General features: G+C 42.7%; 1 protein-coding gene across 1 annotated transcript in view; it reads left to right on the top strand.

The window, feature by feature from the left end:
- The first annotated feature begins 3,706 nt into the window (after positions 1–3,706).
- The window catches only part of LOC116512868 (gamma-aminobutyric acid receptor subunit alpha-4-like), a 93,557-nt gene continuing 75,047 nt past the window's right edge, over positions 3,707–22,216 (top strand). The window contains exons 1-2 of the mRNA XM_032223536.1: positions 3,707–3,783; positions 4,029–4,135. Of these exons, the coding sequence (XP_032079427.1) occupies positions 3,707–3,783; positions 4,029–4,135 (184 nt within the window). The remainder of the gene's footprint in view (positions 3,784–4,028; positions 4,136–22,216) is intronic.

The raw sequence follows: 22,216 nt of genomic DNA, 5'->3' as shown, positions 1-22,216 counted from the left end.
TCACTTGGAGCTCCTACCTTATAGCAAGTTGTAGCTATGGACCACTTAGAGGTGAAAGCGACAGATGGTGAATTCACCTTAGTTCTTCCCAAAGTCAACTCCAACATCTTGCCAGAATGAACACTCTCCGAAGACTTCTCAGCTTCTCAACGAACAGACTGCATTCTCCAATTGCCAAATCTGGCTGTTGTTCATCCAGCTGATTCCAAATAATGAATATCCAGTTCTATAGCCCATAAAGCCAGCAGTCTTAGTTTGCAATCCTGAATAAATAATTATTTTCATGGCAGTCAGAGAATCCACAAAGAGTGTTATATGGAAGACATCCAGATCTGAACAGAATTGAAGTAAATTTCAGAAATAGCATCATTATATATTTGCTCTCCCAAGCTATTTTCAGAAAGCATATAGATGGATACCTCAAAGAAAAATTGGAAGCATTCAAGCATATGCTGGAATTGAAGGTAACTTAATAGATCTCATGGTATAGTTTCTTACAATGCCAGATAACCTGAACCTAAAGTCCATGAGTTCAGTGGTTATTATATAATGTGTAAACCAGCATTTTTCAAACTTGGCAACTTTAAGATGTGTATAAACAGTGTGTTTAGAAGGCCCAAGAATGCAGAACACTGTCACACATATTACTTGGAAGTAAGCACTATTTAATTCAATGGATATCATTTCTGAATGGCCTTGTATGAGAGTGTGCAATAAAAATTCAATCTTTATATAGTATTTTTAGTGGCCCAGATAAAACAGTCTGGCTTTCTGATTGGAGGAGTCTTTTCTACTAGCTGGGTCAAATGCAATTATGCCTGAAGAAATCCAGCAAGCTCTGATTGAACAAAAATATTTCCAAACTCTTGAAAAGTGGTTGCTGAATACCTTAAAAGAACTGTAATACAAATTATTTGGGTCACCAAAATTTGATTTGATAATAGCGAACTACAATGTAAGGACACACATGTAACTGATTAGTTCTGTGATTTTGACATTTCTGTGTTTTGTGCTCAGTGACAATTAATCCAATTGCATACATTGATGGATTGAGAGATAGTTTTTAACAAAGCAGTTAATTTGCAACTATCTCTTTTCTCTGCAGCTTTCCATGATTTCTAGGAAGGGGGGGAATCCACCTTGTAATTCAATCTGTCATTTATTTCTCTCTTCTGATTTTACTGTCTTCTAGGCAATCCCTCCCTCCCCCCCACAACCAATGAAGAATTCATCAACTTGATCTCAGCCAGAAAAATGAGAAAGACAACTTTGCAAACCAGCCAGTGAGGAGAGGTGACAGCAATTTAGTATATTATGGACTATAGAGGCTTTCAAGAAATGAAAGAGAGGATGTCACCAAGGCTTTCCACTCTGGACTATAAAAAGCTTCATGGCAGCCAAGAGTTAGATGTTTCCGTTTTTGCTGCCATCTGTGGTCACCTGCAGGCCAGATGTGGTCACCCATAATGCCATTCAAGGAGGTCTGCAGCATCTGAAGCAGAGAAAGGTAGAAGACAAATTAGGTAGGACTGAAGCAAAGCTTGCTCTTTTTATATTGGAAGCAAAACTTATCCTTAATCTTGGTTGTCCCGAAGGTTCTTTTTCAAGAGGCAACTGGACTTTCTTGGTTTTTTAAAAAAGAGGTTTGTTTTGCTTCTCATCCAAGAAGATTCTTGAGCTCAGCTCAGAAGTTTATAGCTTCTTGGTTGAGATGTGAAATGTCTTCTGTAGGAAGTTATCACCCAGCCCTTTCCCAGAAAAATGAAATATCCTAGGAAATATTGAAAAGGCAGAATATTTTTCTGGATGTGAAAAGAAAGAAGCATGTTTTAAAAGACAGAGTAGCTGCCTGTAGCTTCCTGCCCATCCCAACTTTGTCAATGGGTCATTAAGAAGGCCAAGCTAGTCCCTTTAGATAATAAAGACTTCTCCACTTCAGCTCCAGGGGGATGGGATTAAGGCATGATAATATTGGCCCTTTACCCAACTGACCACATGGCATCTGAGAACTCAACCAAACCTGGTTTCAAAACGCAGCCTAGAGAATTGCCCTTGCATGGCCCCATGGGAGTCTGACAACCAATCAGAATACAAGCTCAAGATCAAAGGCCAGAGAGGGCATAAAACCAGGGACTCAGCATCTCAGTCCTTCCTTCTCTTTTCTCCACCAACATTGAAGCATGCGGTGACCTTTTCTGTTCAAGACTCAAGCCATGTTGTCCTGTCCACCATTAAAACCATCTTTCCAAGCAGCCTCCATGTCTCCAGTGTCTTTTTCCCCACTTGGAGCCGAACCCAGAAGGACATTTCTTTAATCACAAAGGAAAAACAGAAAATCCAGTTGCCTCTTGAAAAAGAATCTTTGTGACAACTGGATGACTGCGAATCTCCATAGACATTTAATCTTGATTATTTATTTAGTGTATGGCACATCATACATGCACTAGCAATTTATATTTAACATTTCATCTTACTCCTAGTTAAAGTAATGTTCATTTTAGTTAATTCTTCAATTCTAGTTAAGGAGAAGAGTTCTCCTGAATAGTTGGTAATTTTAAAGAAGCTTCCTAATTCCAGATTGTGTTGGTGCTAGTGATTTATTTGGTTATGGGGAGGAAATAAGGCACACTTAATAGATACTTTTTCCTTATTATTTCATTAATTAGACTTATACTGTACTTTTGGCTGCAGGAGTCTGCGGAGCAGGACCTGCGGTTATCTTTCTAAGGGTAATCGTCGAGGCACTCTGCATATGCTCGGAGATACATTATGAGGAGAAAGTGGGGGGGACGGGAAGGGTCGTCTGAACGGGGTCCCGGGGGAGGACGCGTGTCGGGCCGTTCGCACGACCCGGGGGGGCGGGGAAGGGAGGGTGCTGCGCTCTGGGAGGCGGGGATGGGGAGGGGGGAGGGGGGATGTTTGGGGAGGGGGGTTTGAGGTATGGCCTTTTGAGGTGGATGGGCGGCGGGGGTGGATGGGTGGCTTTGGAGACGTCTCAGGACCCAGCTAGGGAACGTCATCAGTGTTAAGGACCCGGATTGTTGTTGGGGGCAATATGCTGACTCTGTAAACCGCTTAGAGAGGGCTGAAAGCCCTATCAAGCGGTATATAAGTCTAACTGCTATTAATGGCTGGCTATTATGTCGAGAATGGTTTTGCCGATCCGCGCAGAGAACTCCAAGAAATTAAGTTAACCCCCAATCATGCTAAAGGGGAGAAAGAAAAATTAAAACCGAAGCAAAAATGAGGCGTAGGGGAGATGAATCGGAATAATGGGAATGGGAAGGAGAGAAGTGGGGGGGGGGAGGAAGAGGTGGGGTTTGAAAGCGTAGAATCCCCAAAGAGTGAAGGGAAAGGACTAGCAGGGGAGCTCAGGCGCCAACGTGCCTCGGCTCCGGCTCCGACAAGATGTAGCTTTGGGCTGTGCGTGGGCTTAGCCGGAGGAGCGGGCCCTACTTCCTCGCCCTCCTCCTCCTCCTCCTCCTCCTTTTGCCTTTCGGCGTGTACCGGATCGTTGTCTAGGCGGGCTCCCGGCTGGAAGATCGTGCGTGCCAGTGGCGGGATCGTCCGCCCCTCCTTTCCTTCCCCCCCCACCCCGCTCGCTCCCCCGCCCCCTCCCCCTTTAGTGGCCGGGTGATCTCCTCTCTGGACGAGGCGTGTAGCGACGGGGAAACGCGCAACCAGGGTTAAAGTATGGCAAGCGAAGATGGTTTCTGCCAAGGAGCCAACGATCGCTATGTTTTCGGGTCTGTCGATCATCTTTTTCCTGTGCTGGGCGACCTGGTAAGCTACTCTAGTCCTCGCTTCGCTTCTTCGCCTCCTGCCGCCACCGCCGCTGCTCTTCCAGTTGCCTTGCACCTGTACCTGATGCCCACAATTAGGGACGGGAGGGGGCAGAAAATTGGGAGTGGGCGCGAACCAAGGCTCCATCTCCCCTTCCCCGATGGTGGCGGTCTGATCGCGCTCTCTTTCCTAATTTCGCATATGTTGCCCCCCTGGATTCACTCTTTCTTTCCTTTGGCTTCCAGTGTCACCGCGCTCCCGGGACAAGAGAAATTATGGCCGGAGAATTTTACGCGCATCCTGGACCGTCTCTTGGATGGCTATGACAACAGGCTGCGTCCTGGATTTGGGGGTATGGTTCATGCCTGCGGTCCTTGCTGTCTGTGATGAGTCTGCCTCTGTGCCTTAACTGTGAGGGAAATGTGCCTTAGGGATTCTTCAGCGCCTTTGAAAACAGAACCCAAAGTAATTATGATGTTTACGTTTCTCCCCACACCCCTTATTGAGTTGTGGCAGACATGGGGGCTGGCTGAACCTTTGTTTTCTTGCTCCCACTGATGAGTTTGAGGAGGGCATGGGGGGAAGGGAAAAAAGAAGATAAACAGAGATCCTGCTAGATTCCCCCCCCCCCAAGAACTCCCACTGCTCCTCCAATGCCTGGAAAGCCAGGGGCATCCATGGAAGGTTAATTCCATGGAACCTCCTAAAGGAAAGCCTTTAAAATCATTTCCCTCTCTTAAAAAGTGGTTGCTGAATACCTTGAAGGAAGCATGATACAAATTATTTGGGTCATTAAAATCTGATTTGATAATAGTGAGCAACAATGTAAGGGCATACACATAACTGATTAGTTCCCTCTCTGTGATTTTGAGGTACATTAGGCTAGGCATTGAACTGAATTCCATGCATTTAATGCCAGGATGAACTTTTCCTCTTCCACCTCACACCCCCTTGGCGAGCTAAGCCCAGTAAGTGACTCCCAACTACCAGGCAGATTTGATGCCAATCCACATACCACTCTCCTCCTCCTCCTCTCCACTTCTGCCTCATCTCTGCCTCTCTGTCTGCTTGTCTCTCTGACACACACACATTCAAACACCGCCCATCCTGTGGGTGTCGTCCACTGGGTGCAGGGAGAAGTCGGGAGTGGGTTGTCTGAATTGTGCCACTTTGTGAGCAGCAATTGCTTGACATTCTGTCAAAGTAGAACAAGTGCAGCTGTTGCTTCTTGGTGAAAAACACACCCGCATGCTCTAGTGCTCCATTAGTGACAGCTGGGAGGAAATATGTAAACAACCCAAGGCTTGAGATCTTGCACCTGCATCTGATCTGTTCTTGGCAGCCATATTCTTTTAAAAACCCCATCTTTTGCAGTTTATAGCAGCAGAAATTGTACAGCACCCCCACTTGCCCTTTTTTAGTAACAATCATGCTCTCCATGGATAAAGGGAAATTGAAAGAATCTCTTATCTATCTCTCCATGTATCACAGTCACTGGTTTCCTCCCAGATGTTTCTGCTTTGCCACTCTCACTGCCCAGCATCTGGAATTCACAGTTTTTGTGACTAACTCAAAATTGACCCAGGGCCAGATTTCTGGATAGAAGAGATACAATTTAGGGTTACAACCCGAAGAGGGACTAACAGTTTGTAGTATCACTCCACCACCCTTCTACATTCATGATTACTTCCTGAGGGGTTGGGATGAGCATTTCTATCTCACCAGAGATGGGTATCTGTGAAAATGTAGGAGGAGGCCATGAAAAGATTTTCCTGGGAGCTATCTTGCTGACATTGTAAGAAGATTTAGTCCAAGCTTGTACCCTAAAAATTGTGTTTCTTTCTTTGAGCGTTTAGTTTAGACATGTGACTCATTTACAAAACCAAGTATGCTGCCAATTTCCATATACACATCCTGTTATCCACCATAGAAACTGTGTATCACCTGCTTATTTCAAGATTTGAGAGACTTGGACTTTCCTTTTCATCCATTTAAGGATGGGAAGAATAGATACAGCTAATTTTATCAAAACACCATAGAGAATTGGTTCCATAAATTCAGTTGGGGTTTTCTATTGTCTTCTGTGTATTTTTGCATGTTCTATGCTTACCAACATATTTGTTTACCTTAGATGTTTAGATGGCGAACCACTATGTGATGCCTTTGATTTTACCAGCTTCTATTAAAGTGGGACTGTCTTTTCCAGTCTGATAACATCCTAATGGATTAAGTCTACAAATTCTCATGTTGATTCAGAGTTATGAGAACTGTAGTCTGGAAGATTTTTGATTGGAGAAGGAAATTCACTTTTTTAAGTTAGGGGAACCTCTTTAGCAGGAAGAAGGGAATGCTGCCAGGACTGAAACATATAAGTCATTTATTTTTTGAGTCTAAAAGGAAAGGAGATTTGCATCTATAGTTTTGGGAACTGCAGTTCCTTGTATCTTATGATAAATTGACTTGGCAAATATGAGTAGAATTTTAAAAACATTTTGTTATGCAATGTAGAAGATACTTCAAAATGACTGGGGGAAATGAAGAGGAAAGAAGCAAAAATTGCTACTTGGTCCAAGTGCAGAGGAAGAGTGCCATTCTATCCAGATGGACTGGAAAAGAGTCCCTGCTGACTTCGGTTGAAATTACATTTGGGTGAAAAGTTTTCTGATTCTCAAACTGGTGCCTGCCAGTTCTGTAAATTACAACTCAGTCAATGGCTATGTAAGATTAGTGAGACAGACTTTATATCTCCATAATGAGGGCTAGATTATGTTAGAAATTGCTAGTGAGTAAATGGTCAGTTTGTGAGTTGTAATCTAAACCATATGTAGATCAGAAAGAGAAGTCCCATCTGCACAGGGAACAAAATCAGGTGCGGTTCACCGACAAAACCGCGCTCGACTAAACCGCGCCCGACTAAACCGCGTCGCTGACGTCATCAACAGGGCGACAACAGCGCGGAGACAGAAGCACGCTGTAAACCCTAAACCTAAAATTAACCCCTAAACCTAAACCTACCCCCCCTAAACCTAACCCTTAACCTAACCCTAAACCTAACCCTAAAACTAACCCTTAACCTAACCCTAAACCTAATCCTAACCCTTAACCTAACCCTAATCCTAACCCTAACCCTAACCCTAACCCTAACCCTAACCCTAACCCTAACCCTAACCCTTACCTTAAGTTGAATCGGCTTGCTTTCAAAGCGCTATTTAAAGCGCCCTTCTTTCTCCGCGCTGGCTGTTGTCGCCCTGTTGATGATGTCAGCGACGCGGTTTAGTCGGGCACGGTTTTGACGGGTCACGATCAGGTGCATTGGCAACTCAGACTTTAAAATTTAAGTTGGGTAGAGGACAGTGTAAGCAGAAGTACTTTTTAAAAATCACTTCGGACATACATATTTTCTTTAATAATCACAGCCTAGGGTCTTGGAATAATAGGAAGTGCTTCTAACCCAACTATTTAGATATTATTTCTCTCCTTCTAATTTATTTTTCCCATATAAATATAAAACTGTTTTCTACACTTGGATATCCTGAAGATGTTTCAGGACTATTTAGATTAGTAATTCCTGTCTAGTTTTGGCATTACTTCAGATGTTGTCTGAAGCTGTGGCTTGCCTTCCTGTGCTTCACTGCAGGATACAATACCTAAGGGAAATTTTTAAAAATAGAAAGCTTAAATCTGCCATCTGAATGCCCAGTAACCTTTTGCTGGATGCACATCGAGCATCCTGTTTGATTTGCCTGTGATAAAAGAGGTCAGCCCCACCTATACTGTGAATTGTTCTTGCAATTGTTGCTTGGTATATCTAAAAAGTGCTTTTTCGAAAGGCAACTGGACTGTTTGTTCCTTGAGGTAGAAGACAAAAAACAGTCCAGTTGAAAAAGCACTTTTTACACAACTATGACCTGGATGACTGAGAATCTCCAGACAATGCCTGGTATACTTGTCAACAGTAGTTCAATCCAGATAATGGAGTTTGCTTAGATTAAACTGTGTAGGGGTTGTAAAAAGTCTTCATCTATCCAAAGACCACATTAGGAAAATATCCACAGTAGCCATCAAAGACTAAAAAAAAATATTTCCGATTCCTGAAAAGAGACATTACTATGCAGCATTGACACTGATAGGATGTGGCTATAAAAACTGGTTCTGGATGCTGATATTATGCTTCTCTTCATAATTATAGGCGTATATCTTCCTCTGCTTATTCCATACAGTTAAATTAATCTGAGAGGTGCTGAATGTATATTGTATCTCTGGTGGCAAAATCAAATTAGTGTTTATTTATGTAGCGCCAAACAGCCAAAGGACAGATTTGAGAGTCTGGATTCTAAAAACAGATTCAGGGGAAAGAACAGGTGGCAGGCAGAAGCTATGTAAAAATGGAAGCAGATTAAGTAAGAGAAGACAATGTCATAATCTCAGGTATAGGTATTCCCTAGTATTTATCTTAGTATTCATTACAACAGGACATCATAGTCAAATTGGCTACTTTTTGGTGTACTTTAAATATTACAATCCCACAATCAGGTTTATGAGAGTTGTGATCCAAAGCGTTGGAAGGTCTCAGATGGCTTATGTCTTACATCATGGGTCTCCAACCACCGGGCCGTGGCCCACTACTGGGCTGTGGCCTATTCGGAACTGGGTTGTGTGAGTAATAATGACTTAGGTTAAAGTCATATGTTGGGCTATATTGATATGTGAGAATAATTTTGGGAGACAAGAGGAAAACCCTCATATTGGACAAGACCTCTAAAAGATGTCTCAGGCAAAGAAGAGAGAGGATGTGTGAAGTATTTTAGAAGGGACCCGTCGTAATTTTCTGCAGAGTAAAGGAAAGGAGGGGAGAAATATTTTCAGTTGTACATGATTCTGATAATAATGTAACCTTACAATAAAGCTAAAGCTACTACTCCTGATTGGGCTTATAGGACTAACAGATAAAAAGGATATGAATACTTTTGGTAGCAATGACATGTGAATAATATCTCTCCACTCCAAAATCACTGAAAACCTATAGAATAAGCCTGCAATTGTCCACTGATTCCAGCCAGAGGTGGTATTCAGCCAGTTCTGAATGGTTCTGGCAAACCGGTAGTGGAAATTTTGAGAAGTTCGGAGAACTGGCAAATACCATCTCTGGCTGGCCCCGCCCCCGATTTATTTGCTGCCTCCCAGCCTCCTAGCTGATCAACTAGAAGGAAAAAATCAGCCAGGAGATCACTTGGCAAAGAAGAAAAAAAAAACCAAGATGCCGTCGTTGCTTTAAATTGAAAAGCCAAGAAGCAGCTGCTCAGAAGGAGGTTTTTAATTGCAGACATTCAGTAGTTTATTTCTGGGTCAGCTGAACAACAAACTGGATAAGAGGAGGGATTCCTATATGGTTCTATGCGGTGGTGGATTTCAAAAATCTTTAGAATCTATTCTGTAGGTGTGGCCTGTTTTGTGGGAGTGACTTGGCAGTCATGTGACTGGCTGGGCGTGGCCAACTTGTGAAATGTGGTGAAATTCACTACACAACGCTCTTGCTTAGCAACCAAAATTTTGGTCTCAATTATGTCCAAAATTCCTTTCTTTCTTTCCTTCCCTCCTTCCTTCCTTTCTTGTCTCTCTGTCTCACTTCCTCTTTCTTTCTCTTTCCTTCTTTTTCTTTCTCTCTTTCTCTTTCTCTTTCTTTCTCTTTCTCTTACTCTTTCTTTCTTTCCAAAGGAACACAATAGGTGGACCTAACTAGATGTCATGCAACATAAAATACTGTATATGGCTGTTTACAAAGCTGACCCACCAACTGAGCAACAAACACTTCACTGCTGTGAAAAAAATATTCCTTGTATTTACATAATATTCCACCTTTTATAGGCTTTATAAACATATTTATTTCCATAAGAGAAGAGAGAGATCAATTGGCAGAAGTGGGCTGCATTGTTAATCTGAGGGGACAGCCAGTTTCACCTTTCCTTTTCATCCAAAACTGATGAAATAGTGGTTATTCTGAACTGGTGACAGAAAAAGGTGAAGTGAGGACCAATAATGTTGTTTCTTGTATCCACGCAATATAAAGGCATCATTGCAGGTGCCTTATTTGTCTGGATGAAAAGAACAGCTTGAGAGGAATAGACATTTTATCAACTCAGGTACCCTATCAGGTTTAATACTGTTTGAACAGAGATAGCTAGCTAGCTAGGCAGGTAAATAGAGATAGATAATGATAGATAGATAATGATAGATAGATAGATAGATAGATAGATAGATAGATAGATAGATAGATAGATAGATATAGAGGAGGGAGGAAGTTCCATCTTCTGAATCAATTTTGCAGCATGGGAAATATTCTTCGAAATTTTGTAATGAATCGAGGTGGACCCAAAAATACCTTTGATATTTACAGGGTGGACACCATTCACAATCTTTAATATGTCAACATTATAGAAAAATTAGTTGTTATAGTCCATCATCTTATATACAGAAAGGATCCTGTGATCAATTATATTTCCCCAAAGAGTCTATCTTTCCTTTCTCTTTCACTTTCTCTTTCTCCCTCCCTCCCTCCCTCCCTCCCTCCCTCCCTCCCTCTCTCTCTCTCTCTCTCTCTCACACACACACACACACACACACACACACAAACACACCTGGTCTGGGCACATAGACAGTGGCAGTGGTGGTAGAGCTTGCTTTAGCTCTCTGCTATCCCAGAACTGTGCCACACTGGGGAGTTCTGCGCGGATGCTCCCAGCAGCAGCGGTGGTGGTGGGAGAGCTTGCCTTGGCTCTCTGCCATCCTGGAACTGTGCCGTGCTGGGGAGTTCTCCTGTATGGATGCGCCTGACAACAGCAGCTGTAGCAGTGGCGGCAGAGCACACCCTGCCTTCAGGGGCCCGTTCTCCCAGCTGAATCAACTGCAATGGAGATTTCTGTGCAGATGCTCCCGGCGGCGGTGTGCTCAGCGGCAGGAAGACTTAGCACCCGTTCCTTCAAGTGGTGGTCCCTTCAAGCAGGACCCAAATCGGCCATGGGGTGGGCGGGGGGGCCTCTGGTGACTTCCCACCCTGGCCGCTGCCACGTCACATTGCAGCCACCCAGGGTAGCTTTGACCCCTGCCTTCCTGTCACCTCCAGCCCCCAGCATGTCCCATCGCTCCTTTCTCCTGGAGATCCTTCCTGGCTGGGAGCGACCTTCTGCCCCAGAGAGTTTGGCAGCGATGGGGAAATGGAGGCTTCTTTGCCAGCCTCCCAGCTGGCAAAACAGATATTTTCACAGTGTCAGCTAAAGCACAATCCCGGACAGTCAGTTCCGGCTCTCCCCTCCCCAAGCATGTCCTGTTGGTGCTGGAGCCGCTTTTGCTGAATCTGGCATGGTGGCAGGACTCTTGCCATCACTGAGAGCATCACTTGCAGCCGCTTCTTGCCATCGCCACCCCACTAGATTTACTCAGGAGCAAGCAGAGGGGCAGGCCAGGGGAGGGAGTGTGCTGGTACGGGGCCTCTGGAAGCTAAGTTACGGGAAGGCACACTAAATTTCACCAACTGGAACTCCCCTTCTGGTGTGTACCGGCTGAAACCCACCCCTGGTTCTATGTTTTTGAAGTTCTGGGGTTTGTGCAATATGGGTTTTGTGTTTCTAAAAGGATTTGAGCGATTCCCATTGTGGCTAAATGACTTTAATCGTGTGTCAGGTCTTGAGTATGGGGGCTGCTTATTCTGATTCTACTACTCTGTTTTGTTAGCTGCCAAATCTTGCCATGGGGAGATTTTGAAATATCCTCTCTTGAATGGGTTTACTACCGATCTGTTTGCCTGCTTGTGAATGGAGCCGAACGTCCAGCTTCCACTTTCTATAGGCTCATTATTTCTAAGCACTGGTAGCTGTTTTCTTGTTACAAAGTTTCCTTTAGGCAGCCAGCCAGAATCTGGAATGAGCCTCAGGCAGGTTTCTTTGTTAGCAGCTTGATTTTTCCTTGATTTTCTGGGAGCCTTTTCTTATAACTAATATTTTATTTGGGGAAATAAAGGGAGGGGGCAATTCCTTCTCACAGCAGGTTAGTGGGGTGGGTAGGGAATGGGGATTTTCTGGTATCCTTCCCCTGCCACACCCACCAAGTCATGCCCACCCAACCGGTAAAAAAAATTGAACCCCATCACTGATTCCAGCTCTAGGGAAGTTTGCATATAGTATGTGAAACAAATTGTCACCTAGGAACTTTATAAAACCAGGGTTTACAGAATGTGACCTGATTTATATTCATATTTAGAATTGAAGGTTAATTCTATGGAATCTCATAAAAGGAAAGCCTTTAAAATCATTTCCCTCTCTTTCAAAGAAGTAGAATCAGGGGTTATCCTATGAACTACTTGGAAAAATATATAGAAAAGACAACATAAAAGTTATTCCACATAGGTCATACTTATCTGTGGAATGAATTACTACCAGGCATTGTGACACCTACCAACCTGGATGACTTTAATGCAGGACATATTCAAATTTATGGTGGCCAGTCAAGAGCAGTCTTTTTTATTTTTTTAATTCATGTTTTATTTGCAGTTTCACTTTCATACCATACATATTTTGTGGACAGTATATTGACTGGGTCAATGTCCTTTCTAAAAAATGCTAACAATAACAATACAAAGAAGTATGCATAATACTAATCTTCCAATTTCAACAATACCATTCTCTCTTTATAATTCTTTATCATTTTTCCCATTAATTCATTTAAACCTAAATAACATTTCTTTGCACCATGTATTTGTTTTCCCCTACTAAGTCACTAATGTTTAATATTTTAAAAATACTCATTATTCCACCATAATTTCAATATCCCAAATGTCTAGGACTACTAATAAGGCCAAATATTAACAAAATTTAATCAATCCCAGGATTATATCTTAAAGTCCCCACAATTTCTAATCCTTAAAAATTTATGTTCACGGTATATTTTAACACACTGTTATTAATAATACAATTAGATTAACTAATCCTCAACTTTCACCTTCTCTTAGCTTATTTTTAATTATAATAAATTCTATTAAGTATATATGCTACTATTTTCCCTATTTGTATTTTCTACTTTTTCATTTTATTAATATATTTTATCACTATCCATCATCTCTTCACCTTTTTGGATTTCCATCATTTGTTGACTTTTTAATCATCCTGTCAATTCATGAAGCTTCTCTGACCTGCTCCCAAGTTGCCATAGGCACGGGGATGGGAAATCATGCCTCACAGCTGCACCAAGGAATGTACTCTTCAGTCATAACAAGTATTTGGGTTGTCAAGGCCATCTCCGTGGATATCAGCAAGGCCTGGAAGGGAGTGACTTCTACAACCCACCAGAAGAGAATTGAGCCCCAGGCAATTGCCGGTGGTTCCCCATGCCACAGACAATCAACCCAGGCAGGGTAAGCCCCCGATCCACAAGCCAGAGCCAACAGAAACCTCAAAGTACTCCAGGCACAAGCAGATGGGGCACAACAAGAAGGGGGAGTGGCAGGATTGAATGAGCTACCCTGGTTTAGGGGAATGTTCAGTGAGGACCCAGACAAACTGGCTCTATTCCTCGACTCCACTGGGGTCCATTTAGACTGCTATGGGCACCTCTACCCATCTCATAGAGCCATGGTGAATGCCATTGTTATGGGACTGGAGGGAGAAGCAAAAGAGTGGTTGACAGCCCTCCATAAGAGAAGAGCCTTCCAGCTGCAAGACATAGATGAATTCCTGCAAGAACTGGAAACCAGGTTTGAGGAATCAGAGGATAACCAGTATGCAGGGAATGAGATCTGGAGTTTAAAGCAGAGAGGGTGACCCATTAAAGAACACATTCATGCATTCAGAAGGGTCATAGGGAAGCTAATGCCCTGCCCAGAGGAGCTACTAGTCCATTTTTTCAGAGAGAGCCTGGATAAGCAGATCAGTGAAATCACCATCAATTCCTAACCAGCTCTCTGACTGGTTTCAAGTGGTGATTAAGGTTGACAGAGGCTTGCATGCAAACGATACGTGGAGGCAGCCAATCCATAGAGAGAGAGAGAGAACAACCAGATGGGAGAGCATCTGGCCAATGGGAAGCTGTGGCAGCCCAGCCAGCCACAAGACCAACCCTCTCTTGAGGCCAGCTAAAATGCTACAGATGCGGAGGGGCAGGCCACTTTACATTGGCCCGAGGAACCCCAACCCCGAAGCCCAAGCCAGAACCACCACCCAGGGTGCGACCAGAATGGGGTCCCAGGCATGCTGCTGACAAGTCTTGAAATCCCTCCACCCCCAGACTGTAGAGGTCCATTCCTACCCAGCCAGAGGGAGGGGCCCACAGCCAAAGATGACCAATCCCTGGAACCCTATGACAGTGACAATGAGGGGGGAAAGGACCCTATGGTGAATTAACCTGTCCATGAACCTGTCCATCTTTCAGCTTCTCAATATGACTTACTACCCCCAAAATAGGGACCCAGGGCACATTTCAAGCCCTAATAGACTCAGGCTGCACCAGATGTCTGATTAACGTGCTCACAGTCCTGAAGTTAGGGTCTGTGAAGCAAAGAAATTGACCCACCTGATTAGGTTTGATCAAGTTGACAAATCCCTATTGTGGGGAGCCCATGCCACCCATTTAACCAAACCAATGAGGCTGGAACTAGCAGACCATTGGGAATCAATTAGGTTTGTAATAGTTCCCCAAATGACAGAGCTGGTCATACTAGGGTTCTCTTGGCTAGAGAAGTGGGGCCCCACCATTTGGTGGAGAGGAGGCAGCTGGAGGCTAAGAATAGCAAGAGGCCCCCAACCTCCTCCCCACAAGCAAACAGAGGCCTCATTCCCACAGGAAGGTTCCCCCAGGGCCCCTCCAGAACAACTGGCGGCCACCTCTGAACAGACTCCAGAGCCTGGAAGGATCCCTAGGGAATACCAGGACCTCACTGAAGTGTTCAGTGAGACTGAGTGCGATGCCATACCTCCCCCCACCGTGCAACAGACTACCATCAAAATCATCCCTGGGGTCAAATTTCCCAAACTGTATGCCATGGCACCCCAGGAGATGAAATAAATGCACAAATACATAGACAAAAAACTAGCAAGGGGGTTCATCGAGCCTGCAAAGCCACGAATCGCAGCCCCAGTCCTGTTCAAAGAAAAAAAGACAGGACTATGAGATTGTGCGTGGACTTTTGCACAATAAACTAAGTGTACCCCCTTCCCCTCATGAAGGACATGTTGTCCCACTTAGCCAAAGGAAAAGTCTTCACTAAACTAGATCTCAGAGAAGCTTATTACCGCATCTGAATCAGAGAGGGAGACGAATGGAAAACAGCTTTCAACTGCCCCCTAGGAAGTTTCCAATTCAAAGTCATGCCTTTCAGGCTGCAGGGCCCCCAGAGGTGTATATGCAATTGACAAATGAAGTGCTGCATGAGCACCTCTACAAGGGGGTTCTTGTCTACTTGGACAACATTCTCATTTTTACGGAGACCATGGAGGACCACATACCCATAGTCCAGTGATGGCTAACCTTTTGTGGCTCGGGTGCCAAAAGCGCATGTCCACACCCATAATTCAATCCCCTCCATGCCTGCCCCCATGCATTACCCCCACACTGCCCCATACCCCCACATGTGCACATGACCACCCCGCTGTCCTGAATCCTGGGGAGGACAAAAATGTTCTCCCCTGGCCCCCTGAAGACCCTCCAGAAGCTGAAAAGAGCCTGTTTCTGAACTTCCAGTAAGCTCAGTAGACCCATTTTTCACACTCCCCCAGCTTCAAAGGCTCTCCTGAAGCATTGGGAGGGCAAAAACAGCCTCCCCTGGCCCTTTGGAGGCCCTTTGAAAGCTGAAAATCAACTGGTTGATGCACGCTTATAATGCTGAAGCTGACCTAGGGCAACAGCTCGCATGCCCTCAGAGATGGCTCTGTGTGCCACCTGTAGCACGCGTGCCATACGTTCACCATCATGGCTCTAATCTGTCAGGTACTTGAAAAGTTTTTGGCAATAAACCTATAGGCCAAGCTATCGAAATGGACATTTCATCGCTTATGGCTAGACTACCTAGACTACCAAAAGCCAAATGAGGGGATAGAGATGGACCCAGCCAACATTTTTTTTATTAGATCAGAATGAAGATCTGATATATCAGAATATATAAATATTTATATAAATATAAATCATAATAAACTGTGTTTGCAGCCCAAGCTATCCATTTTACAATGTGCACGCTCCTGTGACCTCCACACAGAGCTCAAAAGATGCCTGGATCGTGTAGAGACTGATCTATACATTGACTACCACATCAACTGTATTAAACACAAGACCAACAGCTCACATCCCTACAACCACAACAACCCAATAACCAACAATTGACAACCCCAACAACCCAACATCCCAACAATCAACAACCCAACACCCCAGCATCCAAGACTAGGCATGCATACCCCCAACACCCCAACATCCAAGACTAGGGATGCATACCCCCAACATTATCCAGGTTCACTGCTACAGTCCTTAAATGCAAACTACTCAACACAAGAAGCCTTGCAAATAAAATGCCGGAATTTCTTCTTCTACTAAATACGGCTCAATTTGACATATTTGTCTGTGAAACGTGGTTAAACAAATTCTTTCCAGACTCCATCATCACTACAAGTGACTACCATGTCCACCGGTCTGACCATGAAATCCGAAGAGGAGGTGGTGTTGCTATCGTCTACAGAAAGTCCCTAGATTTGAAAAATATTCAAGTAACACAAGAGCTTGTTCTTCCTGAGACCATTATCTGCAATCTATCACTAAATGCCACAATTCGCTTCCTAGTATGTTACAGAGCCCCTGGTTATGACCTTGATCATGCGAGCAAACTAGCTATATTACTAACGTGGGCAATCTCATGCCCATATCTCATTATTTATCTTGGTGACTTCAATTTACCTCTTATTAATTGGATTCTAAATGAGTGCACAACTGATACAATACATATGACCCTGTATAATGCTGTCACTACTTTAGGACTCGTTCAATTGGTAACTATCAATACTAGATTCAACAACTGTCTTGATCTAATCTTCTGCAACAGTTTAAACACAATTTATAGCCTTCATATCAAAGAACCTATTTCCAACAGTGACTACAGCATGATTGACTTTTGTTTAAATTTACATCCTTACAAAGAATCTCAAAGTAGGACTCCAAAATACAACTTCAAAAAAGCAAACTATGATCTCATAGCTGCCGACCTCTCATCTCTAGATTGGCAAATCCTATTCAATGACTGCAACACTGCAGAAGACTATTATACTACTTTTCTACTTGAAGTTCAAAGAGTCATTAATCTATATGTACCTTTTGTAACACCCGAAGCCAAAAAGAACAAATTACCCATATCAATAAGGAAACTGCAATCTAAAATAAAAAATCCCTTTGGCGGAAAAATAAAACTGGCTATGTAGCTAACTTCAAAAATCAATACAAAACTTTATGCCGCCAAATAAAAACAGAATGTACCAATTACCACTGCAAAGAGGAGGAACAGCTGTTACACACAAAATCCAATCGTCTTCTATAATTTTGTAAACACCACACTTAAAGACTCAAAAGCCATCCCACCTCTAAAAGGGCAAAATGGTGGAACCCGGAAGTGCCACAGTGAGAATGGCTGAGGAAATAGCGAACTCTGCCAAGCTACGCGAAAACCCAGCCAGCAAGCCATTGTTGAGAGGTCTTTTGTGGACTAGAACCATCCTGAAGAGAAGGGGCACAAGGAGAGGCATTTCAGTCACCTGCAGAGAGCGAGGCAAGCTCCCCAGCAGGTCTGATTCAAAGCTCTTTGGAGATCAGTGGTGGGGGTGGCGGACATCTTCGTATGACTGCTCTGGAGCCAGGGAATCTGGAACAAGATTTGTGCAGGTGCGGAGAAGCGGACAGAGTGATTGAGTTGGAGGAAGATTGGCCAATGTAAGAGTAAGAGAAACAAATTTTGGAGCTTAAAAATTTTCCGGAGCTAAGCCAGTGGCTAAAAATCACTTGGAATATGGAGAGCAGAAAGAAGGATGGGGGGGAAGCTATCAATGAGAGAATACTGAGACCAAGAAGAACATTGTTAATAAATTTGGAATTGGAAAGACTTAAAGCTAAAGAAAAAAAGGAAGATCAGGATAACTGGAATGTGGATTTTGAACTTTTGGTTCAACTACTGACAGGTTTTGACAAATTGGTGATCTGGTTACACAAAGGAATAATAAAAGCCACCTACTGGAAAGAGGAGACATAATATCATCTTGAAACAAAGGAATAGAAGAAGGATGTGGTCTGTCTTTTACTTTTACTTTGTCTACACTGGAAGAAAATATAGAACTTTTGAAGTTGGGAAAAGGATTGGATTATCTTGGGTCCTGATATCAAAGAAAAGAACAAAGAAGAAGGACTAAATTAATTGTGGTAAAATAGTAAGCAGTTCAGTAAAAGTGTATTACTGCCCAATTGGACTGCTGATAGTTCACGTATCACTTAAGGTACTGCTTTACCATATCGTTCAGTCTCTCTGCCCCCCCATTGGTGCTTGGGTGAAAAGTCAAGCTAAGGCCCTGGGATGACCCAATGGACTGCAAGAACTCCCTCCAGAACTTAACCGTGAAATGGACCCCTCTGTCTGAGGTAATTCTTCGAGATACTCCATGCAGGCGGCAGATGTGCTTCAGGAACATTTTAGCCAGCTTGTGAGCTGAGGGTAGTCCTCTGCAGGGTATGAAGTGTCTCTCTGTTTGGAGAACAGGTCTATTACAGTCCAAATCACCGTGTTTCCCCCACTTTTTGGCAACTCTACTATAAAGTCTATTGTGATCTCCTCCCACAGCCTCGTTGGCTCTGCTACTGGTTGCAGCAGCCTGGGGGTTTTTCCCAATCGCCTCTTCATTGTGGTGCAGATGGTGCAACTTTCATGTAACTGTCCACATCTTCCTTTATTTCGGGCCACCAGAATTGCCTCCGGGCTAAGTGTTACATTTTTATGAATCCAAAGTGGCCTGCAGGTTTGAGTTTCATCCCCTTCCATGTGAGATCATCTCTTTTTGTCAAGATGTGTTGGTTGTTTCAGAACTAGGGGTCTCTTCAGATGATCCTCTCTCAGTGAGACTTCATTTAGCTCCAATAGGTGAGAGGGGGCCTCTAGCTCCAATTTCCACCTTGGTTTTCAGTTACCACATGTAAAAGTGACTCCTCTGGTCCTCCCATCCCAGCCATCTTTCGTCCTGATGCCGATTGACCAGCGGTGCTTTTTGGAGTCCTCAAGCTTCACCTCATCCTCTCTGACAGCGTACATGGAGCAGGCCTCTGGTTGGGGGAGGGGTGATGTCTCCCTCCAGCATTCAGCTTCTCCTGGTTCGCTGCTGTGCTCAGAAATGGTTTGCAAAGTCCCCTCGTTAGAGCAAATGTTGCTTCTCCGGGTTGACCATTTTGCAGAGATGTTGCTTTATGTAAGGGCTCCTCTCCTAACTTAAGAAAGTGAAGACTCTTGAAATGCAGTATTTCAAAAGGAACCTTTTATTAAGAAAAATGGAAGCCATTAAAGTTAAAGCAACATCTGAATCCCCTTAGGCAATGCAAGTAGAATTAAAGTAATAGTGACCCCTCCTCTTTGTCAGAATGCAGATTCTAGCCAATACACAAGTGTGAAAATGTTTCCTTTATCAACAGGCCTGAGAGCTGAATAAACATACATTCCCATGGCTACCTTCCATTACAAAGTAAAGTGCATGTCCTAGATGACCATCATAAACGCACCCCCAAAAGGTGATGGGATCTCAGGCATTTCAGCGCTAGGAAACCAGTTGTAAAATATCAATTGTCACAGGCACTGCCAATAAATTGCCTCCAAGGCCCCCCCTCCTCCCAATTGAATGGCAGTATCACTTTTAGGGATCTGCTTGAGCTGGGGTTGGACTAGAAGACCTGCAAATCCCTACCAACTCTGTTATTCTGTATTTTGTAATGTCTAAAACAGACAGTTGTAATTATAATTGACCAGCGGGATAAACAGAAATATTTACAGAGGTGCCAGCATAAAAGTGGATGAACAAATATGATATTATGAATTTGTTCATCCACTTTTATGCTGGCACCTCTGTAAAAGAGACAAGAAAGCAAGAAAGTCTTCTAAATATTCTTGCCAAGTAAGGAATATAATTGCTTAGCTATTTTACTTAATACTCACTTATTACATTTCTCTTATTCTTCCAAACATAGCTGATTCTATAATTACAGTGAATAAAATTTAAATGTATGGATGGATACTAATGTACAAAAATATTTTTAAAAACCAGTTAATATCATGATATTGCTTTCTCCTAAACTCCTAAATAATTCTCATTATTGTGTTCAGCTTCTGTACTTTGGAACTATGGATTTTGCAGCTCAGGTGGACATTTAAACAGTAAAGTAAATATTACCTCCAGAAATATTTAGACGTGTAATTCTGGATTCTCTTAGCATAAATATTGTGAGGTTGTTGTTAGCTGCAAAGTCGTGTCCAACCCATCAGGATATCATGAACAATGTTCCTCCAGGCCTTCCTGTCCTCTACCATCCTCTGGAGTCCACTTAAGCTCATGCTGACTGCTTCAGTGACTCCATCCAGCCACCTCATTCACTGTCATCCCTTCTTCTTTTGCCCTCAATGTTTCCCAGCATTAGGCTCTTCTCCAGTGAGTCCTTCCTTCTCATTAGGTGGCCAAATGTGAGGTACTAATACTTTTGATTTGAGCCATTGTAAGAACATACTGTAAGAATAAGCCTCTGCAATAGACTGTTATATAGTCTATTCCAGTGTCTATCAAACTTGGCAACTTTAAGAAATGTGGACTTCAACTCATACATTCTCCAGTCAGCAGTAGAAGTCTATAAATCTTAAAGTTGCAAGTTTGAAAAACACTGGTTTAATGTTTATTCTGTCATCCTTTTTCTTTTGATTTTTACAAGCCAGTGTACATGTAAGGAATGTGGGGTTTTGTGATTTCATAGATCAGGGATAATGCAATGTAAAAAAAAATCATCTGTAGATACACAAGGTAATAATTGTTAATTATTAATGTGGACAGAAAATAAAATTTTGAGTAACATGTGAAAAATGAAATGAGGTTGATCACTCTTTCGGGCAGCTATCCAGCCTGCCAAACTCTATGAGTCAAGGGACTGCAAAACAAGTATGGAAGTATTAATTGCAAGTTGACGCCTTCTTCATGTTGACAGTGACAGAAATCAATACCATCTGTCTCTTGGTTGGAAACCTTGGCAAAATTAGCTGCTATTCTTAGCACTATCCTCTTTGGACAGGTGTCCTAATCATGAATCTGGCTCATTACCATCTTTCTTTCTATCTTGGTGGTAAGCTGAGTGAAGAAGATTGAAAAAGCAGTTTGCCCTCTACTTTCTACAGATGACCTTCCTAAGTCAGGAATAAGAAAGATGTTTCTGTTCTGGTTACTTTCAAATATTCTTGTGTTGATTTGGTTTAGCCCCATAATCATCTTCATTGTTCTTCTCTGCACTCTTTCTAAGTCTCAAAATATTTTGTCTTGTGGTGACCAGAATTGCATACAGTATTTCAAGTGTAGCCTAACTACTGCAGTATAGAGTGTACTATCGGTTCTTGAGGAAAACACTGGCAGGAGACAGCGATTGGAGTAACAGGCCCAGAAGATTATGTAGACTTTAAGACTTCAAGAATTTTCCAATCAGCAAGTTATATTTTAAATAAATATTAAAAAAAACAAGAATAAGCGATTTGGAAGAGACCTCAGAGATCTTCTAGTCCAACTTCTACTCAAGCAGGAGACCCTATACCAGTGATGGTAACCTTTGTGGCATTGAGTGCCCAAACCAGAACACAGTTTCTTCATTTTGTATCACAATTTTAATCTTTACAATACTCCAATATCTATATATCTCATATATACATACAACTTATTTACATTATTCTTCCTTTCCTTCTATGTATGTATCTATTTTATACAGAACACCATATCACTATATATTACATTTTTGTCATTTCTTAATTTATTTTAACATTCTTGATCTTTACTTCTATTCGCTAACCAATTATACCATGTGACCCAAATCAAACTGTATTCTGTTTCTCCTCTTTCTTTTATTTCTACTGTTAGCCTATCCATCTCTGCACAGTCTAACACTTTTATCACCATTCCATCATGCTATCATTTTTCCAGTTTTGCGCATATATGATTCTGGCCGCTATTATTATGTGCAACATGATATATTGTGGTTTTTTACAATCGTTTCCTCTTAATATACCTAATAAATATAATTCCGGTTTTACATCTATTTGTCATTTGGTAATTTTCTCTAGCCATTTTTTTATCTTTTTCCAAAATTTCTTTGCTCCTGGGCATGTCCACCACATGTGGAAATGTGTTCCTTGCTTCTGTTT

Source organism: Thamnophis elegans, chromosome 9, assembly GCF_009769535.1.
Source record: "Thamnophis elegans isolate rThaEle1 chromosome 9, rThaEle1.pri, whole genome shotgun sequence".
In the NCBI taxonomy this organism is placed as follows: Eukaryota; Metazoa; Chordata; class Lepidosauria; order Squamata; family Colubridae; genus Thamnophis; species Thamnophis elegans.
This window is presented reverse-complemented; position numbering and strand designations above follow the sequence as displayed.